The sequence below is a fragment of the Drosophila obscura genome, unplaced genomic scaffold (assembly GCF_018151105.1).
Source record: "Drosophila obscura isolate BZ-5 IFL unplaced genomic scaffold, ASM1815110v1 contig_151, whole genome shotgun sequence".
Taxonomy (NCBI): domain Eukaryota; kingdom Metazoa; phylum Arthropoda; class Insecta; order Diptera; family Drosophilidae; genus Drosophila; species Drosophila obscura.
This window is the reverse complement of record NW_024542737.1, coordinates 1261016-1286311: the sequence shown is the minus strand read 5'-3', so window position 1 is coordinate 1286311 and position 25296 is coordinate 1261016. Positions and strand designations below refer to the sequence as shown.

Below are 25296 nucleotides of genomic sequence, written 5' to 3'. Positions count from 1 at the left end.
ACTCGGTTTCAGCCATAACTCCAGCTACAAGCAAGCCCCAAGCCCCTACTCTCCCTACTCCCTTTTCCTCTGACTCTGAGAAAGCAAGAAACTCGTTTTGATGAAAATGGAAATGAAATTAAACGGAACCCTCGCCCAGGGGTCGTCACAGGCGACAAACGAGAGCGATAAAGGTGAATTTTTTTTAATTAAACAAATACGAAATAGAAATATAAACCCACTTGACGGGGTCAGGAAAGGGTCGGGTAGTGGGGAGTGCATGGGGGATCCACCGAACCACAGAGAAATGCCATTTTCACCTGATTTTCTGGCTGTGGCTAATGCAGTCATTTAGAGGGTAGGTTGAATGGTTAAATGACGGTCTAAAGGTGCAGAAAATGCCAAACGAGAGACGAGTAATGGACAAAGAAAAGTGTGGCTAATGGAATGAATAAAAGGATTAGTCCAGGGCACAAAAACAAAAGGCATTGAAAGGATAAGGTACATCTGTAGAACGGTAGAGTTTTTTACTTACATATAAGAGAATATTACCAGCACTGCGGGTGTCTGCTCAAGAGAGGTGTCCCTGCATGTTGTCCCCTGCAGATAATAAATGGCATAACACTACAAAGAAAACTGTCAACATTTCGACTGCCAAATTATTCCATTATGACATCTGCAATCCAAAGCACAGATAACCCAGAACGGGGCTACACACTTGGCCCCAAAAGATATACAATTCTATCTTAAGCATTCTAATCTTATCTTATCTTTGAGTACAGCCATGAGTAATGGTGCAGTGGAAGAGAACGGGTTTCCAGTGGGAGACACACAGAGTGGAGAATCCAATCTAATAAAAGTTCTGAATTAATTAGAAGACCATAAAGGGGGGCTCTTCACCATCGTCTTCGCCTGCCCCTTGCCGCTGACACCAATTCATCCATCTGTCTGTCTAATTTGGGCGGGTCTGACTAGCAATTCCCGCCCCTTCCTCGGGGGAGCCGCCTTTGATAATTAATAACAAAAGACAAGTTTTTTCGGTTTTTCTCTTGGCTAGATTCTAGGCCAGACGAGAGCAAAACAAAACCCGGCAAAACGCACAGAGAGACAGGAAAAAAAACAAAGGGACAAGGGGATAAGGGGAGTGGGAGAGAGCTTTGGGTGAGGCTTGGACGAAGGGCTGTGGGGTGGGACTACGAGCTGTAGGGAGAGGGTTGGGATTGCCTAAGGGCTTTAGGGGTTGGACTGTGTAGGGGTAGCACTAAAAGCTGACATTGCAAAGCCAAAGGCAAAAACAAAGCTCGCGCGTTCAACATTTCTTCTGCCTCCCTCCCTCCCTCTGCCAGACACAGCTGTGGGGTCGGGCCAGGAGCAGGAGGCGCAACATAAAAATCAAATGAAATTTATTGATTTTTTCTTTTCGTACACGGCATGCGAAGGCCCAACCAGTGCCAAAAATGAGAGCAAAACAGAGAGCAAGCAAAGTCAAGGAAATGGCCAATAAAAAGTCATTTGCAAACAAAAACACGAAAATCAGACCCAGAAAGTGTGAAGAACCGAGGATACCCTTTCTCCAGAGAAGATCAGGCCGATCAAACATCTTTCCAGAGAGGACTCTTTCTCGCTCTTAGTCAAATTTATTCCTGATCAAAGATCTCTCTTTCCCTCGCTCCCACTATCAGTAACAGTAACAACAGTAGAGCGTCCACTGCAGACAGAAAGAGAGACAAAAAGTCAATGCACGAAGAGCATGCGGAAGAGCTGTGAAAGAGAACCCATGCAAGACGAAGCAACAACAACAACAATACCAACAATGAGGAGAAGGTGGGGTTTGGATGAGAACCAAAGGCAACACAAGAAGCAAAAGAAGCAAAAGCAGACGCAGTGCCATGTAAAATGTCAGTCCAAGTTAACGGGACACCACGCGGCGGCTAAGACACGCAACAAAAACAAATGTTTGATCTGTTGTCATGTGCGAAAGGGAGGTGGAGGGCGAGGGGGAAGCAAGGCGCCAGTAGCAGCAGCCGCAGCAGGTGCCGGGTGCCTTCGCCAAGGTTGCGACTTGGGACAGAATATGTCCCATTCAACCCCCATACAACCCGGTCGCGTGTCGGAGGGAAGAGTGGGGGAAGTCTAACAACAAATTTGAGTGCTTTCCTTCTCCGTAGCACCGTTACATTTCCACCCGTTTCACTTACCCCCGCGCAATCCACCTGCTGGAATGACTCCTTCTCTTTCCCACTGCTGCTCTTCCGATTCGTTGGATTCTTCAACTTTGCCAGCACCTTCTCTTCTGCTACCAAATTTATGTTAAACACTCTCTTTCGCCGCTTGCTGCTTCTGTGTTTCTTTGTTGTTTTATTTACTGGTTTCAAATATTTGTGATTATTATTTTATGTTAGTTTTTTTCCGGATTGATTTAAAGCCGCACGCTTCGTTTCGATTCGATTTGAGAGATGTGGAATTTACGCGAGAATTCACGCTGCTGATAATTCGTAATTTTTGGCCATTTATTCGATTTGCATTTCTCTTTCGCACCTTCACAGCTGATTGCGGCCCCTTGCTGCTGCTGCTGTTTTGTTGTTGTTGCTGATGGTGTTGTGCCACTCTTCACACTCGCACAACAATGCACAGACACTATCACACACACACACACTCACACACACATGGGCACGGCACGCACACACTAACACACACCTGCGCGCGTAGAGGTGGTGTGCTCGTCGGCTCGTCGGCGGACTCTTCACGTATTTTTTTGGATGGAAGAGAAATGCAGCGCGGTCACTTCCAACTTCCAACATCCAACACTTTCAACGGCCAAAATTCGAATGGGGCGGCAAGGCCGTGGGTTTCCTATACGCGCCAGCGAACGACAACATGTTGTCTACGAGTCGTTACAGACACCACATAACAGAGCTGGTTTCTGGAATCGCCTTTAGTGACTACAGCAACGTTGGCTTACAACCCGCACGCTGCAGCATGTTCGAAGCGAACTCAGGTTCGATTGGGGGTGTGGGTTACTTCTTTCTCTGTGATAAAAATTCACTGATAAGAGACACAGACGGAGCGTTTGTCGTGGTGGTTCTTGCTGTTGAAGGGGGACCTGCGAATGACAAATGTGCCCCTATACGACAGCCATTACTTGTGGCTGCCAGGCAATTGTTTGGGAGCGAAACGGCGAGCGTCAATGGCAACGGAAGGAGATTGTAGGGCTACTTATGTTTGATTGCCCAAAAAAGAGATTGAAGCTGTAAATATTTCCATGGAATTTCTTTTAATGTCACTACCATCTTCTTTGGTTAGCCTTTTTTCCACTTTATTTCTAACACGCTCATCACTATGGCAACATCGAACCAAACTTGTTTTGGTGATTTTTTGCCGGTTTCCAGCTCGAACACGCACATGTTGGCCGCTACACTTGTCGGTCGAACCCCTCTGGCATGCACGTGGCTCATTTGCATTTGCATTTTCTGATTTTGTTGTTGTTGTTGCTGCTGCTGTTGTGGTTGCAAGGCATTGTTGCAGACGGTTTTTGTTGAATATGGATATGGCTTAAGGCGGTTTCTGCAGAGGGTTTCAGGCGGTTTTAGTCGCTACTTTATGGCTTTTTTTCGAACATTCCCCATTTCCTAAGACCTCTGCCAATGAACATTGACCCTGTCATACTGCATTTCCCATTAACTTTCGTCTGTCGACTGTCTGTCCAAAGTGCCGAAAATCGACAGCAAAATTTACTTCTTTCGACACCTTTCCGAAACAGTGTTTCCAATTGCTCTCCCTTCGCACAACCAAACTCCTCGCAATGGCTCTTTCAATTGAAACATCGCCAAGAAAATATGAGTGGAGAGAGAGGGAGGCAGACGGGGCAGAAGAGAGATGACACCAATCAACTTTTCTTCTGCTGCATTTTTCTTTTTACGCATCGCAAAAGTTTTCTGTTTTCTGTTTTCTTGGCGACGAAACTCGTTTTCTCCGGTTTTCGCCATCAATAAACCCAATTTTCTGTGGGTTCAGATGCATTCTCATACAGCCTCATGTCTGTGTATATAAGGAAGATATTCCGTATAAAATTTGGTACTTTGGAGGCTATTGATATGAGGGGATATACGAGTGCAACTGTAGGAATAGTTATGGAATAATTATCTTATATTTTTTGGCTTATCTAAGAATCCCTAATGGGGATGTTGCAACTGGGGTGGTACACACCCCAACAACTATCAGCATTCCCCTAGAAAAACCAATGAATTCCCAATCAAAAGACGACTTTTTACATCAAAATTGAGGATAAACCTTTGGTAAATTTTGTCACAAATCTCCCAGTGCCCTGAGTATCTTTCGCTTTTTTCCCTATTTTGAATATAGAATACCTGCCACCTGTACGTTGCATTGGCTTCATTTGTGGACTGTTTTCGTTGGCGCTGCCAATTTGCCGACCAATTGAAAATGCACTGCACGCCTCAGACAAAAACTCATTTGCAACACTTCACGCAACGCCGGCGATTTCGATTTAGCCAAGATCAAGGGCGATAATGCCCGCAGCAGCAGCAGCAGCACTACACGGGGGCTTGGGGCTGCAAGATGGGGGCTACAGGGGGAGGCGGGAGAGCGGGAGCTGTAGCTGGATCTGAGTTTTGTTGTATGTACGGGATGGGACAGACATTGCATTGCGTGCAACAACGTGCTGCAGATATAAATAGCCGGCAGCCAGAGCAGCTTGCAACTTACAACTTGCCCCCTTATCCAGGCAGGCTGATCTTTACGCACAGGAGGCACCACCACCAGCAGCAGCAGCAGCAACAGCAGCCTCACCATCAGCAACAGCAGCAACAACTTGCAACTACAGCAACAACAACATTCCATTCGACATTTAATTAACGATCGCGATTGCAATCAATGCAGGGCTCTCCTCTGCTGCTTACAGGTACCCCCATTCCATAACATTCAATCCCATCCCATCCCAGAGATTGGTGAATGAGTTGGCGGTGGTTCTGGTACTTCTGGCGGTGGTTCTCGTGGCTGCTCTTCTGGCTGTTGCGGTGGCCTGTTAGCCGGAGCTAAGCTGACAAATACTGTAATTAATTTTAATTGCAGCGATTGGCGCTCGCTTTCCGTCTCATTAAAGATTTAACTCTGGCCCAATGCTAGATTTTTATATTATGATAAACCCGCGGGGATCTTCAATTTAAAGTATGCCTCTGCGGCATGCCCATGCCCCCCATCCAGCCATCCAGCCATCCATTCTATCCGTCCGCGTCTGTCTCTGAGCACAGACCATTCCTCTTGCCATTCCTGGTACGTGTTTTTGTCCCTAATTGCAGAAAATGTCGCGTGGCAAAGATTTTCTCGCCTTTCCATCAAAGCGAACGCATCCAGAACGGGGCGGAGCACGAAAACAAGAAATAATCACATATACGCAACAATCGATATTTCGACTATGGGATAACCGATTGTTGGGTGTATTTTTGGTAGAGCAGAAAGGAAAAGGTCGGAGAATGCTGATAAAAACAAGGAATATTAATGTTTTGTTTTAAATTATATATCGATACATTTTCGGATCTTAATTAATTTTTCTGGAGGGGTGGCCACTGTTGTAGCCCTACTAACCCCTCTCTACGTACCAAAGGATTCTAATGTTCATCCGAACAGAAATCTGTTCATTCTAATCAAGAGCCCAGCATACCCCCATCCACTGTACGACTTTCGGGGGTATCATAAATACATATGTACGTACATACTCGTGTACATGTTTCAATATTTTTGCATACACTTGCACTTTGGCCAAATGGAGTGGAGCAAAGTGCAAAATGGGAATAACAATTTTCTTTCATTTCGTCATGGTGGGCCACGGGTTGCACTGAGGGTATGGCGCCCGCCCCCCCATTAGAGGCTCAAGTGGAATAATCATATAAAAAATACTTTTCGTTTGCAGTTCATTGAATGAGCACAAATCCAATTAGATGTTGACTTGGCATCAAAAACGACCCCTATACCCTGCATCCCATACCCCTAGACTCACACACAGGCACACACAGCCACACACAAAAATGGAAAGCAAAGTGAGACCCAAAAAATTGTTGCATACTTTGCAACGTTTCGGCGGCAGGGAGGGTCAAAAAATGTTCTTTAAGTCAATTTCCATGCCACAACTTTTGACTTTGCTTCATTTTTCGTCTGTGTGTGAATGTGTATCTGTGTGCAGGACAGTACCTATGTATATGTGCCAGTTTTAAGGGAGTTCCGGCCCTGGCAATTCCTTTTTGACACACACAACTACATACATACATACATACATATGCATGCATGCACATAGCTTTCTGGTAGTTTATGCCGCATTGCTGATTATTGATTTTGCCACCAATTAAAATGCAAGCAAAAACAACATGCCACAAGGCAAAGTTTGTCTTTTCGGGGGATTAAAGTATCTCCGAGTGTGTGGCCTTAATTTGCATTAAGTACTCTACGACAGCCCAAAGTAAGGGGACTAACAAATGATACCACTCGTACATAGTTCAAAGGTCGAAATGGTATGGAATTGTAACTTTAAAGTCAAATCAATTATCGCTATAGTGGAGAGAGCCTTAGAGAGGCTACACATCATAAAGGGATTTAAATATAATACATTAATTAGGGTTATACTTCACTTTTGAGCAGCTTTAAACTCAAAGAACGGTTCAATACTTTTCCCCAGTAAAGTTCCCCTCCCCCCTCCCTTCAGAGAACAACCATCCGCTGGGTAAATCATCCCAGGAATACTGGTAATCGTTATCCGATTCACATCCAATTAAGCCGCTCATTGAAGCACAAACGTCAAGGCATTTTATATTTCATTTTATATTCAAAATTAAATATTAACCGTAGAAATATGGCCAGACATGACGGGTAATTAATCAATATAATATCAATATGATTACCGATATTATCGGCGGGCTGTGCCGCAGACGACGGGAATTAACATAAACTGTCACTGTCATAAAAAGTGTCGGGAAAATGGAAAAAGTTCCGGAACGCAAAAAAACTTTTCCACACACACAATTAAGATGCCATAAACACATGATGGGCGGGCAAGCGGATAGTCGTGGCACGGAACTCTGGCAGGTAGGTAGGTGGGTTGCCAGCAGGCTTTTTGGTGCCGTGCCGCAGCCAGGAGGAATCGTAAAAAATGCTGCCAGCCAGCCAGCCAAAAAGTTGCAAAGTGCAATTTGAAAAACAGTAAATAAGTCGCGGGGCAGGAAGTAGATGGGATTCACTGGGGAAGTCACGTATCTGCCGCAGAAGTCACGGAAGTATTTTCGCATACGAGTCCTGGCCTCCAGGATCTACATATCCGTGCGGGTATACGGACGGATGGATGTATGTAGAGGCGGAGGCAATGACATGACTTGGCAGCAATTTCTATTCCACACCCGCACCCTTTACCCCTTCCACTCACACTGCCACACTGCCACACAACTCTGACAAATGGCCAAAAAGGAACGACGGAACGGGGCGATGTGGCGGTGGCAGGAGGCGTGGCTGTACAGGTGTTTTGCGGTAATCGGGGATGACGGGAAGGAGATGTACGGTACATTCGCCTCGAAGGTGCAGCTGAGAATGACGAAAATTTATGATATTTTCCGACTCCGACTCCGAGGGGCTTTGCTCTTTATTGAATCGCAACGAGGGGCGCGGCTGATGGTACGATTTGTAACCAAACGAAATTGAAATACCTTCCAGTGTGAAGGGGGGAGGAGTAGCGACAGGGAATGGCAGAGAGAGGAGAGGTTAAGGTTTGGTGTTCGGTTAGGTTCAAGTCAAGTTGAGGAATGTTAAAGCTAAAGTCAACCGAAAATTGGATTCGATTGAATGTAGGAAGGTTTAGTGTTAAGTGCGTTCCATAAAAGTAAAGTGAGGCTGAGGTTGGAGTAAGCTGCTGGGGATTCAGTGTCGTGACCATTAAACTGTGATCCATTAGCCCCAAAGAGCGCGCTTCAAGGCAAATCCCATTGAAGGTCAAAAGCTGCTTTCACCGCGATGGGATATCTCTTTGCACCTCCCATGGCCATTCAATTGAGTTGTTTGTCGGCTCCCACGGTGCCCACGCGGCAGGAACAGCTTATGAACACCCACACAGATAAGCACCCACACAGATAGCACACACACGTACACACCCACACAGTTGCAAATACACCCCTGACATTCTGATGCAGGTGGAAGGCTACAAAGTTGTGCTGCAATGTCCTTGCCATGCCACCGCAATCATAATTAGTATCCTGTGAAGACATGTGTGCGTGATGCATGTTATGCTCCTGTTGCCACAACACACACACAAACACACACACATTGTCGTGTGCCACACAGGGCAGGTGGCTTTGTTAGCCAGTGATATATTGGCATTTAAGCCAGGCCGAGAGTGAAGACTACAGAAAGCCCACTGCCACTGCCACTGGCGTATCCTGTGCTTTAAAGGACACTGAATGAATAATGCCAACCAATTTGCGTAGACGACAGGCGACGAGCGAGGGTCCTGCGACCTGGCCAAGGACTTCATTAAACTGGAAAAAAAGAATTAGAGCACATACCAAAAGGCTGAGGAGCTTAACGGCAGCTTAGACCCCAATTAAAACGAATCCCAATGGCAGGACGGCAGAGGGGGGACAGGAGACAGGAGACACTTGAAAGGAAAACCAAACTGAAGAAAAAGACAAACATTTTCACGCTGCCAGACAACAACAATCATCCACTCCAGCGGGATGGGATGGAAGCTCTCTCTCTCTCTCTCTCTCGCTCTCTATGTGCGCTCTGCTACTCCGATGATGACCATAAAACACCTTGGCTAATTTCCGCAAATTGTTACAGCTGACGAGTGAGAATGAATGGCCGCAAACGAGTGAGCAAATGATTAAGGAGACCAAAATTAATGGAGGAGCAACGAAGAGGAAGGAAAACGTACATGAAAGAAGAGCAGAATGGATATCCAGGCTAATGCTTCCACTTGAGTGCAGAAAAAAACAGACAACTCTGTGGGGAAGATATTTGAGCAACAAATCGTATTATATCCCCTGCTTATGTGTGAGTCCTGTGTCTAGTTCTCGAATCTGGAGCAAATCTGATGGGATTATGGGTATATGGAAGATATAACCGAAAAGAAGAGAAGGACTTCTATGTTGAGGCACTCGTGATCGAAGGCTATAGATTCGAACGTTCCCCTACTGATAGTTGGGAAAGGTTCATTAAGAAACAGCAGTCCTCGTTGTGGCTGTTTGTGGCACATACGCTGTTTCACAGCTGTCTGGCACAGTTCACGTCTCCCTAGTGGAATCTCCGGTTGTGGCTCCTTTCCTTTCTGGCTGAGGCTTTTCCCAATTAACAGCAGCAGCATCACAACAAGCAGCTTTGCCACAACTCTCTTCTGGGAAATGCATTTAAGAGTGGCAAAGACTTTCTTGCGTCTCTCATGCCGCACATCAATTCGATAACCTCTACGGCTATGGTTTTATCCACTTTAAGTCCTTCCACATTCTCCCAAAAGGGGGAATCCACTGCTTGGGAGAGGACAGGAAGAGGGACTCTCTGTCACCATAAATTTGCAGCGCCAAAGTGATAATGAAAGTGTTTCCTTCCGTTTTGGCCAAACAATGTGCCAAGAAGAGGAGACACATGGCGAGAGAAAACCCCCCCGAGGACGAAAGAGAGAAAAGAAGGAAGGATATGCGAACGGTTCGACACTCTTAAAGTGTTCTCTCTTCGGTGGGTTTCAATTCAGTTTTAAAATCTACTTCATTAAGTGTTTTCTTATACCGGAAAATTAATTTGAAAACAAAGTTCGCCTGTTGGATACCATCGAAACACACTCTATAGAAAACTTCCTTCATTTTCTGAGGTAGAATTTTGGACAGTAATCTATATTTCCCATGAAATTCAAAGCGGAGTTACGAATTATTAAAATGGTGGATGCCCCTGTGTTTTTTTCTTAAAGGTTCTTTCCACGCATACAATAGGTGCATATACCCTTTTTTTTATCCTTCCTTCGAAGTCAACGCAACTTGGTTACCTTGGCTTTTCCTTCCGTCCGACAGCACCCTTTCTTACCTCACTGCCTCCTACTTTTCCACTGTTTCCATCCATTCATCTTTCAACTCGGCGCACTCCGCTGCGCTCCGTCGCCTTCTGGCTACCACTTGGCTTGTTTATTGTTTTCCGCTCAGCGAGAAATTCAATTTCGGTGGCAAACACAAACACAAACACACAAACAAAAGCCAAGAAGCAGGAATCCAGGAAAGCAAGAAAACACACGGCCAAGCCAAGCAAATGAAACGCAGCAATTGCTCCAATTGCATTTGGCTTTCGCTGCAAGTCCCCGCTCTGGATTTATGTTTGCCGCAGGGTGTGGCATGGGGGGGTGGTCATCACATCCGAAGACTCGTTTAATTGTGCGCTTAAACCGAGACTCCGGACAGACTCTTGTTAAAAACAATTAAAGCCCTACTACGTCTTCTTCATCATCCAAGGCTTAGGTCCAGCGGAAGAAAAACAATCGCGAGGAAATTTCTCCTTTTTCCTTTTCCCTTCAGCTGCGCCTTCTTCGTTTTCGTTCGCCGGCCAAAAGTTGCAAGTCCAAAATGACCGACTGTCCACGGGGAACTGTTGAAGCGTGGCCAAAGGAGCAGCAGGAGCGAAGCAGGATGGCATGGGACGGAGTGGCATGCACCGAAGCACTTTACACAAAATGGCTTCCAGCCAGTTTTAAGTTTTGTTTGTTCGCCCCAGCCCTCGCCCCCACACCACTGCAGTGGTGCCCAAAAAACGGCAGCAGCCAAAATGTTGCTTTTGTTGCAGGCATGACACTCCGGGACCCTGTAACTCCTGTGTACATTCTCTTAGTTAGGAAGAGCCAGAGATAGCATCCACAGTTTCAAAGATTAAGTCTTCAAATTTCAAAGAGTCATGTGCAGAGAAATTATCCTCCCAAACAATCTCCCAAATTATATGCAGATGAGATAGGTATTTAATGCAGTTTTCTTTTAAGTCTTTTCTACTCCCCAGCTTCAGTAATGGGAATCTGAGAGTCGATTCCTTTTCATTTTTGTTCGTTTTTGGGCAAGTCCAGTCCGTTAACAGGGGAACGGAAAGCGGGAGGGGGCCCATAAAATGAGGAAACTATGACAAAAGATTGCAGTGGCAAAAGTTTGGGGCAACGTTAATTAATTTTGCGTGCGTTGAAGCCTGAATTTCGGGCGGAGCATCCAGAGGTCAGGTCAATTGGCAGCCCATGACCCATCCACTTTATGGTGCATTAATGAAGTGCACTAAGACGGAGATTTTAGGGTCCGTTCCCAGTATACGCAGTATACATTAAAATTTACTTTTCTTGGCTATTTGTCAGTGTGCCCAAAAGAATGGAAAACCTGAAATTATTAATGAATAATGAGTAAATATTAGAGACCCCCAGTTGAATCTCAAGTAGAGTGAGTTCATTTTTTTTGGGATCTGGATGGTTCTGGTAGTTCCTAAACGATTGTTTATGCCTTACATAAGATCCAAAGCCAATCTCTGCAGAACGAATTGACTTTACCTCCCACTCCTACACCACATTTCAAGAGCTCGGGTGCTCGACAAAGTTCCCCTTCAATAACCGCACTCAAAACATGAAATGTAACTAAAGTTTCAACCATAAGATATCCTTCACTTCACTCTATAAATAATGTTTCAGATAAGTTGCTGCTGTGGGGTTTACTTTTGGCGCTCGCCCAGGCGCAGATACTTAACGAGCTGCTGCTGCACAGATACATCGCGGGACGGCATGGGGAAGCGCCTGGGAGCCTGATCTGCCATCCCCCATTGATGTTGGCCTTTCAGGCGCTATTTCTCTTGTCGGATGGACGCACACGCGAGCAGATGAACGGCAAATGGAGGGGGCGCCCGGAGGGAGGCATATCCGGGGAATGGCCCAAGGTGGCCGGATTCAGAAGCCTCCTGGTCAGGCCCATGGATATCCCCGACTCAGCACGCAGTGCGGTGAAAACGGTGAGCGATTTGGAGATGATGGATTTCGAGTATCCGGGCACGAGTCTGTTTGACATCAATCAACGACTGGAGGTCTTCACGAGTCCCCTGGTGGAGAGTCTGGTGAAGAAGCGCCATCTGAGTAAGCACACCCAGATGATATCGATTAGTGCCGGCGCCGTTGAGGGCTACTGGGAAAGTGCCTTTCCCAGGGAGAACACCCGATTCCGGCGCTTTCACAGCCAACTGGACAGCGAGGGACGCGGACGCACTGTGGCCATTCCCACCATGCACCAGGTGGGATTGCACTACTCCTACGCCAAGCTGGAAGACGGAGAGATGCTCCTCGTGCCGCTGGCTGGCAATACCAACGTCAAGTTCATGATCCTCTTGAGCTCCATTTATTTTAGGGATGGTAAGCCCCACAGATACATCATTCCCCGACACAACAACCTCACGGAGCTCCTGCGCCTCGGAAAGCAGCAGCTGGTGGAGTTGCAGCTGCCGAAAATGCAGTTCTCCTACGCTGTGGAGCTCGTGCCTCATATACTCAACGATTTGGGGTTACCCGATCTGCACAGCGATGCGGCCAGCTTCGGCAGACTCTCGAACGACTCGAAGCTGCGGCTTTCGAGCATGATGCACACCGCCGCCATCGACTTGGACGAGAGCGGGATCAACGTGGTGAAGCAGAGTCATCATGGAAAAAAAGGTGGGTTCATTCAACTACAAAAAGAAATGATTTAATCATTGCCCTTTTGATTGCAGGAATAGTGCAAGAATTGTCCAAGGATAATGGTGTGAAGTTCTTTGCGGATCGACCCTTTTTCTTTGCCATACTCGACCAGCAGCAGGTTTACTTTACAGGCGAGTTCTGGGATCCCTGAGCATTAAAGAAAGTCATGTCAAAATGTGCCACAAGTCCATTATCTTTACCCGGTGCTCCACTGCTGGGGTAACTCTTAATTTCCGACTCCTGTTGCAGAGCTCTGGCTCCGGGAAGGGCGCTGGACTCTGCACTGTGACCATTAGGAATGTGTAATTAAGCTGCCTCAAATTTCACTTCCCTTCTGCCCCCGACACTTGCTATGCTAATGACCAGAGTCAGATGCTGTTGGGGCGAATTCGGTACCGATTCCTGACAGCGATAAAAATGTTTCGCTTTCCCTTACCGAACGACCCTTCCCCCGCTCGTTGATGGCATGTTTAGTCAGCGGCTTATGCGGCGTATGCGCAATGTTATCGCAAGTTCCTGTTGACCAGAATACGAGCAAGAGGAGTTTGTCCCAAAGTCAAGGGGCGCTCTCGTCTGCATGAATTGATTGACACGGGAAGCGGCAACAACAGCAACAGCAACAGAAACAGCAGCAGCGGCAACAGCCACACAAAATGTGACTGCAAACAACTTTATTTGCGAGAAGTGGCATTCATGAAATATTCATGCAGGCAAAAAAATACAGAACAAAACCCCTGCCACATGCTGTCAGGAGTTGGAGGAGACAGCTCCTACAGAACTGTCAGGGCCTGAGAGGCTATAGAATTTATTGTGGCACCAGGCAGAGTGGAGTGGATGGAAATTGAAGGCTGCTTCAGGCAAGTGTTGCAGCTTTTTATTGTCGATGGGAATGAGTGTGTCTATCGCATGCGTCTAATCGATATTTAGGTTCTGATTGGAATCAAATTATAGATAGATAAAAGTTCACTTTAATCGCTCCTTAACGTTACATGGTTCGAAAAGCAATTTCTCAAATCTATATTTATCGAAGGAAGACTTTGCCTTATTTTTAGTTTCCTTTTTCTTGGAAAAATTCAATTTTTCCAAACTTGAAGTGTTATTTTTTGAGAATTCCTTTATTCCTTTACATAAATTGTTCCGGATGTTTTTTGTGTACCTTGAACCTTTTTCCATCGCCTTATCCCATTTCAATCTCCTCTGGTCTCTTCTGTGCACGACTGCCTGCTTCCTACGGACAAACCATTTATTTGGTTAGCTTGGGATTGACCCACATTTGACACAGCTTAAGTTTCTCCATTCCCATATACGAACATGCTATGTTTGTCCACGCTGATAGTCCAGGCTAACAGACCCACCTCACCTCACGACCCTGAGTAGGGGACCAGTAGAAGCAGCATCAAGCAGTACCAGCCACCAGCCAGCCCCAGCAGCATGAAGCCCAAGCAGAGGCAAACTTTAAAAGCGTCCAAGCCAATGGCATCGATGTCGTCTGGCACTACACAAACTATAAATTGGCTTAAGCCCCCAGACAGCCAGCCAGGCAGGCAGGCAGTCAGCCGGCGACCAGTTTTGGAGTGTGTTCCCATTCTCGATTCCATCCAAAAAGAGTAGAAGGAGAAAGAGGATCATGGATGTAGATTGGAGGATAGAGAATGGAGGATGGCGGTGGTGCACAACGTTTGACACTTTTGAACTTTGATGTACGGCATTCAATCTCTTATTCGGGTCGGGGGCACTCAATCGGCTGGCTGGCAGAAAAGTTTCTTTGTGGCTTGTCATGTTTTCCATTTGATTTGCAATGATTTTTGCTAATTTTCCATGGCATTCACTTTGACAACATTGCGTCTACCTCTGCCTCTGCCTCTGCTGCTGCTGCTAAGATTCCCACGACAGCTTTGCGACTTGTTCATCGTCATCGCCATCGTCATTGACTTTTACCCGATGCCCGCCGATACCGATGCGAACCTGTTTTCCCATTTCCATTTCGCTTCTTTGGCCAGCTCTTCTGCTGCATAGATTACAAGTGGAAATTTTTTAAGTGCCCTCCAAGCCAAAGTTATTATTATGATTAGGATGAAATTAGTTTTTTTCCGATGAAAACTTTTTCGTCGGTGATTTTTCATTTCGCACAGGGAAAAGCGAAATATGGAAACTTTTACTTGCAGTGAAAATCATGGACATGGTCGATAGTTTCTATAGTCCATCAAAAAACCCCTCCCCACGTCCACGGTGGCTCCTTTTGGGGTTTTGATTCAGACGAATCGGGGAAAATCAAGCACCACTCGACTTCTGTTCATGCATTAATCATAACTCAAACTCAAACCGAAAGTCGAAACGGAAATTCGCATCCATCTTCATCATCATTAGGGGCATAAGGGGCAAACACAAAGCCGGCTTCCCGCAGCATTCTTTCGTGGCTCGGAAATTAAAAATTCATCTAGGGAATTTTCCTTTTCTTTCCTTCTTTTTGGTTTGATATTCGTTTTAAATGAATATTAATTGCGATTCCGATTGCGTTTGCGTTTGCGTTTGCTCCACTGGCGCCCATTGTAATTGGTCCTGGCCTCCATTTTGCCTCCAACTAATATACAAAGCAGCATTCAACACGGTTGGGGCAGGAACTCAATCAAGTCAAAGCCGCGGCATCGACAACCACCGCTTTTGATTCAATTAAATGCAGCAGGAGCCCGAATAAAGTGCCTGGAATCCCTCAATAGGATAGGGAAGCTCTTCACTCGAGGGTAGCGAATACACTGAGAGAAAAGCAAGCCAAGTTATGCATAAACACAAGCACGTTAGAGAGGGATGCAGGCAAATTCCAATAAACTCCGTTGGGCCCACTCACACTCACACACACACACACACACACTCCAATCTCACTCATCTAAATTGCGCTCTTTTGCGGTAAACAGAAATTTGAGGTTAAAAACGAATTTAGAATTAGAAAATCGTGCAGCAAACATAAATAAACAAGTATGTTGGCAATTTTCTTGAGTGCTGTTCATAGTCCTGTTTCTGGATTTCAGTTGAGTGTTTGCGGTGGCTGCCCTGCTGACTAACAAAGAGAAAAGCAAACCTACCAACAACTCGCTCTCTGAATAATGAAAATTGAATTATGTGCTAAATAAAACATCTCTTCTCCAGAAAGTTCCACCCCGCCCACAACCGCAGGAGCTACACGAGTAGAGATTTGCTCAATTTGCATTTTCCCTGGCCCCAATATTCAGTTGTACTTTTGCTTACAGCAAATTAGCAATTGATTGGATCTGCCGTGCTGATTGCCATCACGGTCGAATGCAATACCGAAGTACATACTACGCAAAATACTCCTTAAATTAAGCCATTTGCTGGTCAGCCCTGCCACGTGGCCTGTGGAAAGATCACATTCATTGTTTATTAAACTCTTACCTGGAAACAATTTGCACGCAAGTCGGCAATCCAAGTTGGCGGCGTCTCAAAAATATTCCACTCCACTGCAAGGCGGCGTGAAATGTTACGTACATGTCTTTCTATGTAATGAGATGTCTAAACCACATTAAGCGCACTTAATCAATCAACAAGCAGCACAATTGCATTACAATGAGCAAAATTTGGTACAACAACTCACGGGGCTGCGCTGCGTGATCTAACGCCGCCATGTGATCAGGACAGTGTTGGAAAATTTGCATGTCCTTCTATTCCCGACTGCAACTATCGATAAGCAATAACAAAGAATTGAAACAATTTTCTGTGAAACAGGTGCTTTATTTGGTATATTCATCACTAAGTGAGTCAGCTATAACATTTTTCACTTCTGACTCTTCATCAGTACTGACGTAGGAGTCTACGACAGCACCACCTGCGTTAGGACCCGGATCTGAATCGCTTGGATGCAACATACGTCCCAGGCCAGCATCAGCATCCTGTGGCGGAACATTACCTGCGGGAAGGAAACCCTCTTTTTGGTACCTTCGTTGCGGCGGGTCTGGCGGTGGCCCAACACCCGGTGGCCCGAAACCCGGAGGCCCGAAACCCGGTGGCCTGATACCCGGTGGCCCATAACCCTTTTTTTGGTACTTTCGTCGCGGCGGGTCTGGCGGTGGCCCAACACCCGGTGGCCCGAAACCCGGAGGCCCGAAACCCGGTGGCCTGATACCCTCTTTTTGGTACCTTCGTTGCGGCGGGTCTGGCGGTGGCCCAACACCCGGTGGCCCGAAATCCGGTGGGGTGGGTTCCTCATCGTCGTCGCCGATTTGACACACCTCCAGCTTCCTGCAAGCGCCATTATTCCTCACGATGAAGGCCTCTTGGCAGCCGCAGCCGCTGTTGCAGCGATGAAAGCACTCGGTACTCGGGACGCAGGTGCCGTGGCTGCAGTAATGGTAACAGTCGTAGTAGGTGATGCCATGGCAGGGAACTGCCATGTGGGAGCTCGCCAGCTGGATCAGCAGCAAGCAGAGAGCCACAAGGATGCAAGTCTTCATTGCGGCAGCAGCGAAGAGCGACAATAACTGAATCGAAAGCCGCATTCCCCAGAGCGTGACTCTCGGCCGGTGGCAATTGGAAATGCAATCTGGAACCGCATGTATCAAATCGATTGGCTTCTGCCCTTTATTTCCTATGCACTTAAGTAACAGCTTGATTCTCGGAAGGATCTCGACAATGTTTTTCCGCGAACACTCTTTGAAATCCGTCCTCAAGCCCTTGCGCGGCACTCCAGCTGCTCTCGGGATGAGGCAGCTGCCTGCCACGCTGAGGTAGACAACGTGTGAGTGAGGGATCCTGTGGATCTCAAGGCACTGCAGCGGATACAGCGCTGCCTGCGTATTGAAACGTCATAATTTAGCCAGCTCGTTGCATGTCGCCGCACATCTAGTCCCTTGGTGGCGGGCCACGTGGTCGGAGGACGCTCTCGAGCAGATTCGGACCGGGCTGGTTCTTGGGCCTGGGCGTCGGCGTCAGCGAGCGGGTGTGCGGGGGTGCTTCCTCCTTCTTGTGGACGGCAGAGGTGGCCGCACGGCGCAGGCGAATCTTCTCCTCCATTTTGCTCGGCACCATGAAGCAGTTGGACTCCTTGTAGACCGGCTTGCGGCGATCGTTCCAGGGGAATGTCCACTGAATGGGCGTGAAGTCGCGCCTCCATGGCTTCCTAGGCTTGAACCAGCAGTCGCAGGTCCAGTCCTCCTCGCCAGGAGCATCGTCATCGCTGAAAGAGGAGCTCAATTACCCCCAGGACTACAAAGGATTTAGGAATAACTACTTACCCACGCACATAGACGCGAACGTAACGCGAGGACTTGCGGAAGAGCTCGAGGGCCTCGTTAAAGGTCAAATCCAGCGCGGGTACATCGTTGATCTGAGTGATCTCATCGCCGACGCGCATTCCGCCGCGCTTGGCCAGGCCCGAGGGCGACACATTGATGATGGTCAGCGGCTCGAACTGGTCGTAGCCGCCCGACACCTCCATGCCCCACATGGCGTCGTAGAAGCTCATGATGCGGCAATCCGTCTCCAATGTGTACGTCATCTGGAGCTCGTACTCGACATTGTCGAACGCCTCCGAGTCGTACTTGGGCACCTTAATCTTTGAGTCGAACATTCTGATCTCAACAGTGGGTGATCTCTCCCTGGCAATGGAAACTGCAACTGAAGCTGCTGCAAGTAACAAGTGGATGTGGCACTGTCTCGCCCAGCGTCTAAGTTGTCTGACGTTGGTGGCCAGTGGATCGGTCGCATTTATAGCCGCTAATTGGGGCAATTTGGCAGCCTCCAACGCGATCTCTCGAAGGCCAATGTCATTGCGGTTTAATCGGTTTGCCAAGTGCAGTGGAAACCGTGTACGGATGGACACCTCTGGTGAGTGTACTCCCCGATCAAAAGTTCCGCTTTTTTCGGTTTGCCTTTTATTCGATTGAAGAATTCGCCTGCATTTTTATTTGGTTCCCACTGTGCCTTGAGGGGAAATCAATTCAATTGATTTACATTTAATTGTTGTCTATTTTTAGTGGCTGTGATTTTGGCTGACGGAAACAGCGGCTAACCCCAAAAGCAGCGCGAAGAGGAAGAACCCATGGCCGCATTTGGCCATTGAAAGTGGAGCCGCTGCGAGAGCCAAGGGAAACGAAAGCCAACCAAGTCCAGTTTCAGTTCCAGTTGCAGTTGCAGTTGCTCTTCACTCCGCTAAGCAGCTTCAGCAAGTGCTAACAACCTGTCCGTCCAATGCCAAGCGATTTGATTTCACTGACCTCAATTACAGCCGCCGCTGGCCAACAATGCAACTACGATGGACTGCAGCTTCTGCCTCTGCTCGCTCGCCTGCCGACTATTGAATTATTCATTTGGTCAGACCAAAATCAAACAAAAGTAGAAGAAAGACCAGCGACAAAAGTCCATAAAATGGTCTTGTGGCCAGCGACGAGGGAGAGCAGCGTCAAAATGGCAAATGGCAAATGGCAAACGGCAAGCAGTGACAACTCGCCTAATTACAACGAATCTTTGGCTCTGGAAGCTCTAGCCAGTCCACTCTAAGAGTGCTTGAACCAACACAAATCCCTGGCTACAAGAGTAGCTGATGCTGGGGGCTTATGCAACGGAACTCTGCACTCTGCACCCGGGGATTTGCATCACCGTGCGTGGCAAGCTTTTGTTTCCATGGAATTTCCAAGCAACAATAGAAAGGATTTGGAGCGGAGTGAGCGAGGCGACCATGGAATTGAGGCAATTACTTAGCAGGTGCCAGACAACAATTGGAAACAGCCACGAGCAGATTGTCTCGGCTTCATTTTATACTATCTCCACGTGGCTCACGCTCCAGACTAACATTGGCTTTATCGGACATTCAACAGTCACGAATTAGTTTCAATTTCACTATATAAACCGACGACAATGTTCAGTAAATTCCAAATCAATCATCATGAAGCTTCCACGTCTGTTTCGTGAGTATTCAAATATATACATATGTAGAACATGTAGAAATACTAGCCCTTACGATTTCAGTTCTCTGCGGCGCCCTGCTGATGGTTATGCCACTCTCCTGGGGCATAGATCCCAGATTCCTGGAGTACATAAAGAAACGTGTGACAAGCTAAAAGAACGTGCAGTGGGAATCAGGTGAATCAATTGGCTTCCAATAGAAGATTCCTAACTTTCTGACTTTATATTTTATTTAAAAAAATTATTTTTCCCGTTTAAAAAACAAAAGCATGTAAAATACACCGAATGGACGCCAGTTTTAAATGTCTTTTACTTTTTCAGAGTATCAAGAGTTCCAGCGCGACTTGCTGTGGGGAAATGAAACACTTTTTACGTTCATATTCGGTTTGCTGAGCCTCGCAAACTCCTGTTATGCTCTGGTGTTTTATTTGAAAATGTATTGTTTATTGTACACTTTAATCGTCAAAGCACTTCAGTTGGTTAAACTTTCGTTCCGTGGGTTTCAGCAGAGTGATAGCCGCCGAAAGCATTTGGACAATGCAGTCCGGCTTATTGTAGATCGCCTTCTTGGCGAATTCGTGCACGACTCGAATGTACTTGAGGAAGGAATTCAAGCCCCTGTCCAGCCTGGGACGGTAGTCGATGCACAAAACCATGATCTTCAGGGATGGTATGCTGTTTTCGATCAACAAGGAAGCGCCCTCGTTTATCGCCTGGAAGCAATTCAGGTACTTCTCAAAGTTAGCCGAAAGGGCCTGCACCTGACTCATGTGGCACAGCTAAAGGACGGATGGTTCGGATCGGATCGGATCAAGCGGAGGGGTACTAAGATTGCAATATACTCACAGCCATTAAGCTCAGTAACAAGGTGATCTTGATCAAATGCATTTGGGCTTTCTCTGTCTTCGTGCGTGCGGCTTGACGGCTCCAGACCCAACGTTTGAGCCATCAGCAGAACGTGCCCTATTTATAGGCCCCAGGATAATCCCATTCGCAATGCTCGCGGCCATCCCAAATACCAAATTTCAGGCTCCTGGAGCACATTCCCGACGGCATTACGTCATTAGCCATGATCCATAACGAATTCACCCCTAGCATAGCGACTTTGGTCTGTCCTTGAAAGGAAACCCATTTTTAATTGAGTTCACTTTAACCTTTTCGTTGCTTAAACTTAATCTTAAATTTAGTTTGGGAACAAAGAGTCATTTCCTTTTTTTTCCTTTAGATATTATTCCTCCGCTAAGAGTTCCGCACAGATTTTTTATAGAAAAAAACAATGAGATTTGATTGCTATTGTGGCATGCAAAGGCTCTGCTCTCGATTTATTGCAATTTAGGATATATTTATACATTTTATATCCTTTCTAGAAGATATAGTCTTTCTCCTCCAGGCATTGCAACTTCTCGATTTGTTCGGAATATGGTTTGATCAGATCCGTTGCCTGGGTCACTAGGAGCTTGAGGCACTTTGGCTTATCCAAGACCAGCTTCTTGAAGAACCGATAAAGGTTCTTGATGTACCACATCGCCGATTTTCGGTTGCCATCCTTCGGGGGAAGCGCCGTATAGAAGGAGCATATCTGCATCTCGTAGATCGCTGGAATGATGTTGCTGATGAGCTTGGCCACCGCCTCGACGCCCACCTGGCCGCACTTGCTCAGCTTGCTCCATTGGTCATTAATTTTGGCCTGTGCCTCGGCTTGCCTCGGGGCCAGACAGATCTGTGGATCGTTAGAGCCATCGGGAGCGTATTAATTAAAGTGTACAGAAATGGAGCTGAAAGTACTCACAGCCAAGAAGCACAGCAGGATGATCGACCTGAGCACGTTCATTCTTCGTTTCTGGTCAGTACAATATATGAAAAAGCGATTGTGATCGGACCCAGCTATGAAGTGTCTGACCGATCGGCTGTCCTATTTATAGAGCTCCAGACAACTGTATTCGTCAAGCTCCTGGCCATCGCTAAAGGCTCCCTTCGCACTTTAATGCATGAAATGCATTAGGCGTTAAATACGTGGATAGTATGCGGTTCCTGTCTCAATGCTTATGCAAGAGCTTAATCCGGGGATAAGCGATGGGGTCTGCCTTTGGCCTTTACGCTCTTTCCCCCCACACCCTCAGAGATGACTGGAAGGTCAAATCTTTCCAAGTATTCATATGATAATGCCATAGTAATTCGATGAAATATTAGGTTCAACAAGGCGTCATTTACGAGATGCATAAATCATATATTTCTAGGACTGCCAACATCTTTGTTAGTCATATCCTTAAATCAAATCACTGTAGAAAGAAACAGTTTGTCTATTTTGGCTTGCTTCGAATAGAGCAGGAGCTGGGCTCTCGGAATTTATTTCAATATTGAAAAACGTATTGAATATCTAGGATTCGATGCAGGACAGTTTGGCAAGTCTTTCAACGAATGGCCTTAGAACGTTGGCAGCTCCCTTTAGGGGGTCAAGCAGACAGCTATGTTTCTCGTAAACGGTGCTCTTCAGGAACTCGTAGAGGTTTCTCAGAGATTGGAGGTACCTTGATTCGGAGTTACGGATAGGCTCGAAGTCGACGCACAGATATAGGGTACGCACCGCGGGGACGGCGCCTCGCAGCAGTTTGGCCGAGGCTCTGGCGCCAAGATGGGCGCACTCCAGCCATTTGTCCCAGCTGTCGGTACTGGAATCAGCATCGTGGGCCATAGACAAGACCTGATTCGGATGATGGATTGTTCAGAAATTAGGGACATATCCATGGCTGATTTTCCGCGGCTTTACTTACAACGAACGCGCTCATCAATAGAGCGGCTTTGATCAGATTCATGTTGGGTTTTACTCTGTCCTGATGCTTTCGGCTAAACGGCTCCTGACCAAACGTTGCAGCCAGCCCCAGATCGTGCCCTATTTATAGGCCACAGGATAATCGCATTCGCAATGCTCGCTGCCCTTTCTAACAATTAATTTCACGCCTCCAAAGTGACACGTTGGATTTGCTTTGAATTCATAGTATTGGCTGTTACCAAAAGATCTTCGCTCCTTTTCAAATGAAATCTTTTTTATTACGAGTAGGTCAACACATTGGCGGCTTCACAAACAGATAGGAACATTGCAGGGAGCTCATCTTCTCCAAGTGCGGACCCAGGACGCTCGACAGCGACATGTAGGCATTCATCAGGCAGGGCAGCCGCTCGCCCATCAAGCTCTTATGGACGAACTGGTAGATGATCACCAGCAGCTGCACCTTATTCACTCGGGCAGTGCTGATCTTGGGCACATAGCCCACGCAATGCAGCAGCTCCTTCATCATGGGCATGATCTGGATGGAGAGACTCGCCGTCAGCTCCAAGCCAATCTCCACGCAACGCTCGACCTTGATCAGGTTGATCTTCTGCCCTGCAATGGGCCCGCAGAGCAGCAGCTAAAAGTAGGGGAAGAATCCTCTCTGGTAAATCTCATATATGTAGATACGAGTAGATGTGTCTAAGCACTTACAAGCAGACAGCTGAGGAGCAGTGCGACCTTCGCTCCGTGCATGCTGCGGGAAGTGTGTGAGAACTGTGCGGCGTTGTCACGGTTTGAGCTGCTTATATATGATCCAATGGACACGTAACGAGAGCAGCATGCTGCTCTTTTATTTGTTGTCTATAGGTCTTTGGGCATACAGGAGGGTGCCACGCCCAGGTACATGCATCTATAGATCTTCAGTCGCGAGAAATGCTGTCCCAATAGTTTCTTCACCGACTCGGCCACATCGAACAGGCACGAGGGATTCTGGACGAGCTCTCCCAGGAACTTGGAGGCCACCTCCTTGAATGTCCTGGTATCGAGTGCTGCCACATTTTTCGAAGTCGTGAAGCCGACGCACTCGAACAATGTCTTCACTATGGGCATGGTCCTGTTGGTGAGGTCTGAAGTCGCCTGGAGGATGATCTGAGCGCAGACGCCCATCTGCTTGAGGTTGTACGTCTGAGCATTCACCAATGTCTACAAATTGAGTGAATGATTGAAAGCTATCACTCCATTAAAGTATTTATTACCAAGAAGCAGCCGAGGATAAATGCGGTTTGTAAGCACTGCATGCTGGGAATTCTTTGCAAGAACTGTCTGGCTTTGTTCAACGCCATAGAACATATGGGACATGCATGAAAACCCATTTTATATGCTGCCATAACAGTCTTTAAGTCGCTCTGGGCAGGCAGCTTTGCGGAACACCAATGTAGCTGCACTGATAGTGGGAATAACTGCTCAAATGGGGCTCCAGAATGTCGGATACCGCATCGGTCATGTTCCACAGGCAGTCGGTGGCCATGGCCACGTGTTGCAGGAAACTGAAGCCCACTAGCATGAGCGTGGGTACATCGATGCTCTCTAAATCGACATTGGTCGTGATGTTGGTACACTTGACCATGTCTCTGAGCAGGGGCATGCCATGGCTTGCAACGGCGGAGGTGGCCTCCATAAAGATCCTCCAGCACATGCCCATGACGTCCAGGCTGTACTCCTGACCCCACAGAACGGGCACTACAGGCTGCCAACACAAAGAGTATCCATAATTACGAGCGTCTGAATATGGGATTGCCCCATTGATTCTCTCACCAACATGCAGCCAAGCAGCAGAATGATCTTCATGCTGGCCACTACCCCAGGGCACTAAAGTGAATGATGTTCATTTATAAAACTGTCGCCTGATAATACCCAAATCGATTTCATACGGTTGTTTATTTACTTTATATATAATGATAAGTGGGTGCGTGTCAAGAAAAGTTATGTACAAAATCAATCCTAGTTACTCAGGCACTTTAATTGAGAAAATGTTGTGGCGAAGGGATCTAGCAGATTTCTTAAGTCCTGGATGGTGTCCAACAGGCACTTCTGGTTGCCGACGATCTTCTGGATGAACTGATAGGCCAGCAACAGCATCGCCGTAGCATCCAGACCCTTTGTCTTCATGGGCTCGAACTTGGAGCAGGTTGCCAGGGATTTGATGGTGGGCACAATCTTCTGGCCAATGGCTGAAGCTACTTCGACACCCAGGTCAAAACACTTGCCCATCTTATGGATATCCATCCCCTCCTGGGCAACGGTTTGAACAACGGATCCCAGTAGCTGTAAATTCACATCTTTTAAGATGAAACTAGAAGTGCTTTGTCTCTTACGATCACTGAAAAGAAGAGGCATATGGCCTGGATGCACTTCATTCTTCTGGTAATCCCGACTAACTGAGAAGTATGCAATGCAATTTCCCTCTATATATAGCGTTAGAGGTTGAGCAAAGGCCAAGGCGATCAGGCAGTGCCCTGTAATAACTAAAATAAATATTTAATCGATGGTTTCCATGCTAAGTGAAAATGATTGAGGATGAATAAATGAAAAAATGATTTTTTATGCTAACGAATTAGAATTGGATTCCTGAAGAATCGATAAGCTTTATGCGGCTTGGGGAACTGTAATCCCCTACACGTGTCCATACATAAACAAATTGTTTCAGCTTCGACTTAACAATTCGATTTGGTTCTTCATGTAAAAGACACTAAAACACATTATGCAATGACAAGGAAATGAAAACCATTTGATAATTTACAGATTTTATTTAAAGCCGTTTTTATTTTATATTTGTTTAATAGTGATACGCCCTGGCATATATCGATTGGTTTGATTATACATACACATAGCATAGGTTTGTTTCCTTCTGTTTTCG

At 46.7% G+C, this 25296-nt stretch overlaps 9 protein-coding genes across 17 annotated transcripts in view; 1 reads left to right on the top strand and 8 right to left on the bottom strand.

Moving 5' to 3' along the window:
- LOC111075971 (putative polypeptide N-acetylgalactosaminyltransferase 9) overlaps positions 1-2228 on the bottom strand; it is a 59252-nt gene extending 57024 nt beyond the window's left edge. For all 5 annotated transcript variants that reach the window (XM_041591853.1, XM_041591855.1, XM_041591854.1 and 2 more), the window contains exon 1: positions 2178-2228. The gene's annotated coding sequence lies outside the window, so the exon portion shown is untranslated. The remainder of the gene's footprint in view (positions 1-2177) is intronic.
- Positions 2229-11525: 9297 nt separating this feature from the next.
- LOC111079781 (corticosteroid-binding globulin-like) lies at positions 11526-12875 on the top strand. Its single transcript, XM_022375072.2, has 3 exons — positions 11526-11610; positions 11669-12673; positions 12730-12875. The coding sequence occupies exons 1-3, from the start codon at positions 11604-11606 to the stop codon at positions 12846-12848; spliced, it is 1131 nt and encodes a 376-aa protein (XP_022230764.1). The 5' UTR covers positions 11526-11603; the 3' UTR covers positions 12849-12875.
- A 3545-nt stretch (positions 12876-16420) lies between these two features.
- Positions 16421-17194, bottom strand: LOC111075991 (basic proline-rich protein). 3 transcript variants are annotated; one of them, XM_022369556.2, is made up of 2 exons: positions 16881-17194; positions 16421-16679 (listed from the first exon to the last, which is right to left on the bottom strand). In XM_022369556.2, the coding sequence occupies exons 1-2, from the start codon at positions 17158-17160 to the stop codon at positions 16441-16443; spliced, it is 519 nt and encodes a 172-aa protein (XP_022225248.1). In that variant the 5' UTR covers positions 17161-17194; the 3' UTR covers positions 16421-16440. The 3 variants fall into 3 exon arrangements, with proteins under 3 accessions (XP_022225248.1, XP_022225247.1, XP_041447792.1); XM_022369555.2 differs by having other exon boundaries at positions 16421-16717; positions 16826-17192; XM_041591858.1 differs by having other exon boundaries at positions 16421-17191.
- Positions 17195-17264: 70 nt separating this feature from the next.
- On the bottom strand, positions 17265-18392 carry LOC111075990. Its single transcript, XM_022369554.2, has 2 exons — positions 17941-18392; positions 17265-17882 (listed from the first exon to the last, which is right to left on the bottom strand). The coding sequence occupies exons 1-2, from the start codon at positions 18273-18275 to the stop codon at positions 17549-17551; spliced, it is 669 nt and encodes a 222-aa protein (XP_022225246.1). The 5' UTR covers positions 18276-18392; the 3' UTR covers positions 17265-17548.
- Positions 18393-19983: 1591 nt separating this feature from the next.
- On the bottom strand, positions 19984-20566 carry LOC111079798 (accessory gland protein Acp53Ea). Its single transcript, XM_022375101.2, has 2 exons — positions 20456-20566; positions 19984-20388 (listed from the first exon to the last, which is right to left on the bottom strand). Exons 1-2 carry the CDS (start codon positions 20495-20497, stop codon positions 20065-20067), a joined length of 366 nt encoding a protein of 121 aa, XP_022230793.2. The 5' UTR covers positions 20498-20566; the 3' UTR covers positions 19984-20064.
- Positions 20567-20891: 325 nt separating this feature from the next.
- LOC111075982 (accessory gland protein Acp53Ea) lies at positions 20892-21509 on the bottom strand. Its single transcript, XM_022369540.1, has 2 exons — positions 21399-21509; positions 20892-21329 (listed from the first exon to the last, which is right to left on the bottom strand). The coding sequence occupies exons 1-2, from the start codon at positions 21438-21440 to the stop codon at positions 20973-20975; spliced, it is 399 nt and encodes a 132-aa protein (XP_022225232.1). The 5' UTR covers positions 21441-21509; the 3' UTR covers positions 20892-20972.
- A 403-nt stretch (positions 21510-21912) lies between these two features.
- On the bottom strand, positions 21913-22491 carry LOC111075988 (accessory gland protein Acp53Ea-like). The gene is made up of 2 exons (XM_022369552.2): positions 22381-22491; positions 21913-22310 (listed from the first exon to the last, which is right to left on the bottom strand). Exons 1-2 carry the CDS (start codon positions 22420-22422, stop codon positions 21987-21989), a joined length of 366 nt encoding a protein of 121 aa, XP_022225244.2. The 5' UTR covers positions 22423-22491; the 3' UTR covers positions 21913-21986.
- Positions 22492-22635: 144 nt separating this feature from the next.
- On the bottom strand, positions 22636-24248 carry LOC111079791. 3 transcript variants are annotated; one of them, XM_022375093.2, is made up of 3 exons: positions 23636-23760; positions 23091-23582; positions 22636-23016 (listed from the first exon to the last, which is right to left on the bottom strand). In XM_022375093.2, exons 2-3 carry the CDS (start codon positions 23130-23132, stop codon positions 22669-22671), a joined length of 390 nt encoding a protein of 129 aa, XP_022230785.2. In that variant the 5' UTR covers positions 23133-23582; positions 23636-23760; the 3' UTR covers positions 22636-22668. The 3 variants fall into 3 exon arrangements, 2 of the variants coding, with proteins under 2 accessions (XP_022230785.2, XP_022230784.2); XR_002608405.2 differs by lacking the exon at positions 22636-23016 and adding an exon at positions 24195-24248 and having other exon boundaries at positions 23202-23582; positions 23636-24126; XM_022375092.2 differs by lacking the exon at positions 22636-23016 and having other exon boundaries at positions 23202-23582.
- A 50-nt stretch (positions 24249-24298) lies between these two features.
- On the bottom strand, positions 24299-24846 carry LOC111075985. The gene is made up of 2 exons (XM_022369545.2): positions 24755-24846; positions 24299-24704 (listed from the first exon to the last, which is right to left on the bottom strand). The coding sequence occupies exons 1-2, from the start codon at positions 24794-24796 to the stop codon at positions 24381-24383; spliced, it is 366 nt and encodes a 121-aa protein (XP_022225237.2). The 5' UTR covers positions 24797-24846; the 3' UTR covers positions 24299-24380.
- Positions 24847-25296: the final 450 nt, after the last annotated feature.

Bases quoted from the DNA above. Each gene is read 5' to 3' on its own strand.
- LOC111079781 (XM_022375072.2), top strand. The intron at 12,674-12,729 runs GTGGGTTCATTC...TTTTGATTGCAG, and splicing joins GAGTCATCATGGAAAAAAAG to GAATAGTGCAAGAATTGTCC.
- LOC111075991 (XM_041591858.1), bottom strand. From the start codon at position 17,160: ATGAAGACTTGCATCCTTGTGGCTCTCTGCTTGCTGCTGATCCAGCTG.
- LOC111075990 (XM_022369554.2), bottom strand. From the start codon at position 18,275: ATGTTCGACTCAAAGATTAAGGTGCCCAAGTACGACTCGGAGGCGTTC. The intron at 17,883-17,940 runs GTAAGTAGTTAT...CTCCTCTTTCAG, and splicing joins GTTCGCGTCTATGTGCGTGG to CGATGACGATGCTCCTGGCG.
- LOC111079798 (XM_022375101.2), bottom strand. From the start codon at position 20,497: ATGCATTTGATCAAGATCACCTTGTTACTGAGCTTAATGGCT. The intron at 20,389-20,455 runs GTGAGTATATTG...TCCGTCCTTTAG, and splicing joins TGTTACTGAGCTTAATGGCT to CTGTGCCACATGAGTCAGGT.
- LOC111075982 (XM_022369540.1), bottom strand. From the start codon at position 21,440: ATGAACGTGCTCAGGTCGATCATCCTGCTGTGCTTCTTGGCT. The intron at 21,330-21,398 runs GTGAGTACTTTC...AACGATCCACAG, and splicing joins TCCTGCTGTGCTTCTTGGCT to ATCTGTCTGGCCCCGAGGCA.
- LOC111075988 (XM_022369552.2), bottom strand. From the start codon at position 22,422: ATGAATCTGATCAAAGCCGCTCTATTGATGAGCGCGTTCGTT. The intron at 22,311-22,380 runs GTAAGTAAAGCC...CATCCGAATCAG, and splicing joins TATTGATGAGCGCGTTCGTT to GTCTTGTCTATGGCCCACGA.
- LOC111079791 (XM_022375092.2), bottom strand. From the start codon at position 23,752: ATGGGTTTTCATGCATGTCCCATATGTTCTATGGCGTTGAACAAAGCC. The intron at 23,583-23,635 runs GTAATAAATACT...CTCAATTTGTAG, and splicing joins TTATCCTCGGCTGCTTCTTG to ACATTGGTGAATGCTCAGAC.
- LOC111075985 (XM_022369545.2), bottom strand. From the start codon at position 24,796: ATGAAGTGCATCCAGGCCATATGCCTCTTCTTTTCAGTGATC. The intron at 24,705-24,754 runs GTAAGAGACAAA...GTGAATTTACAG, and splicing joins GCCTCTTCTTTTCAGTGATC to CTACTGGGATCCGTTGTTCA.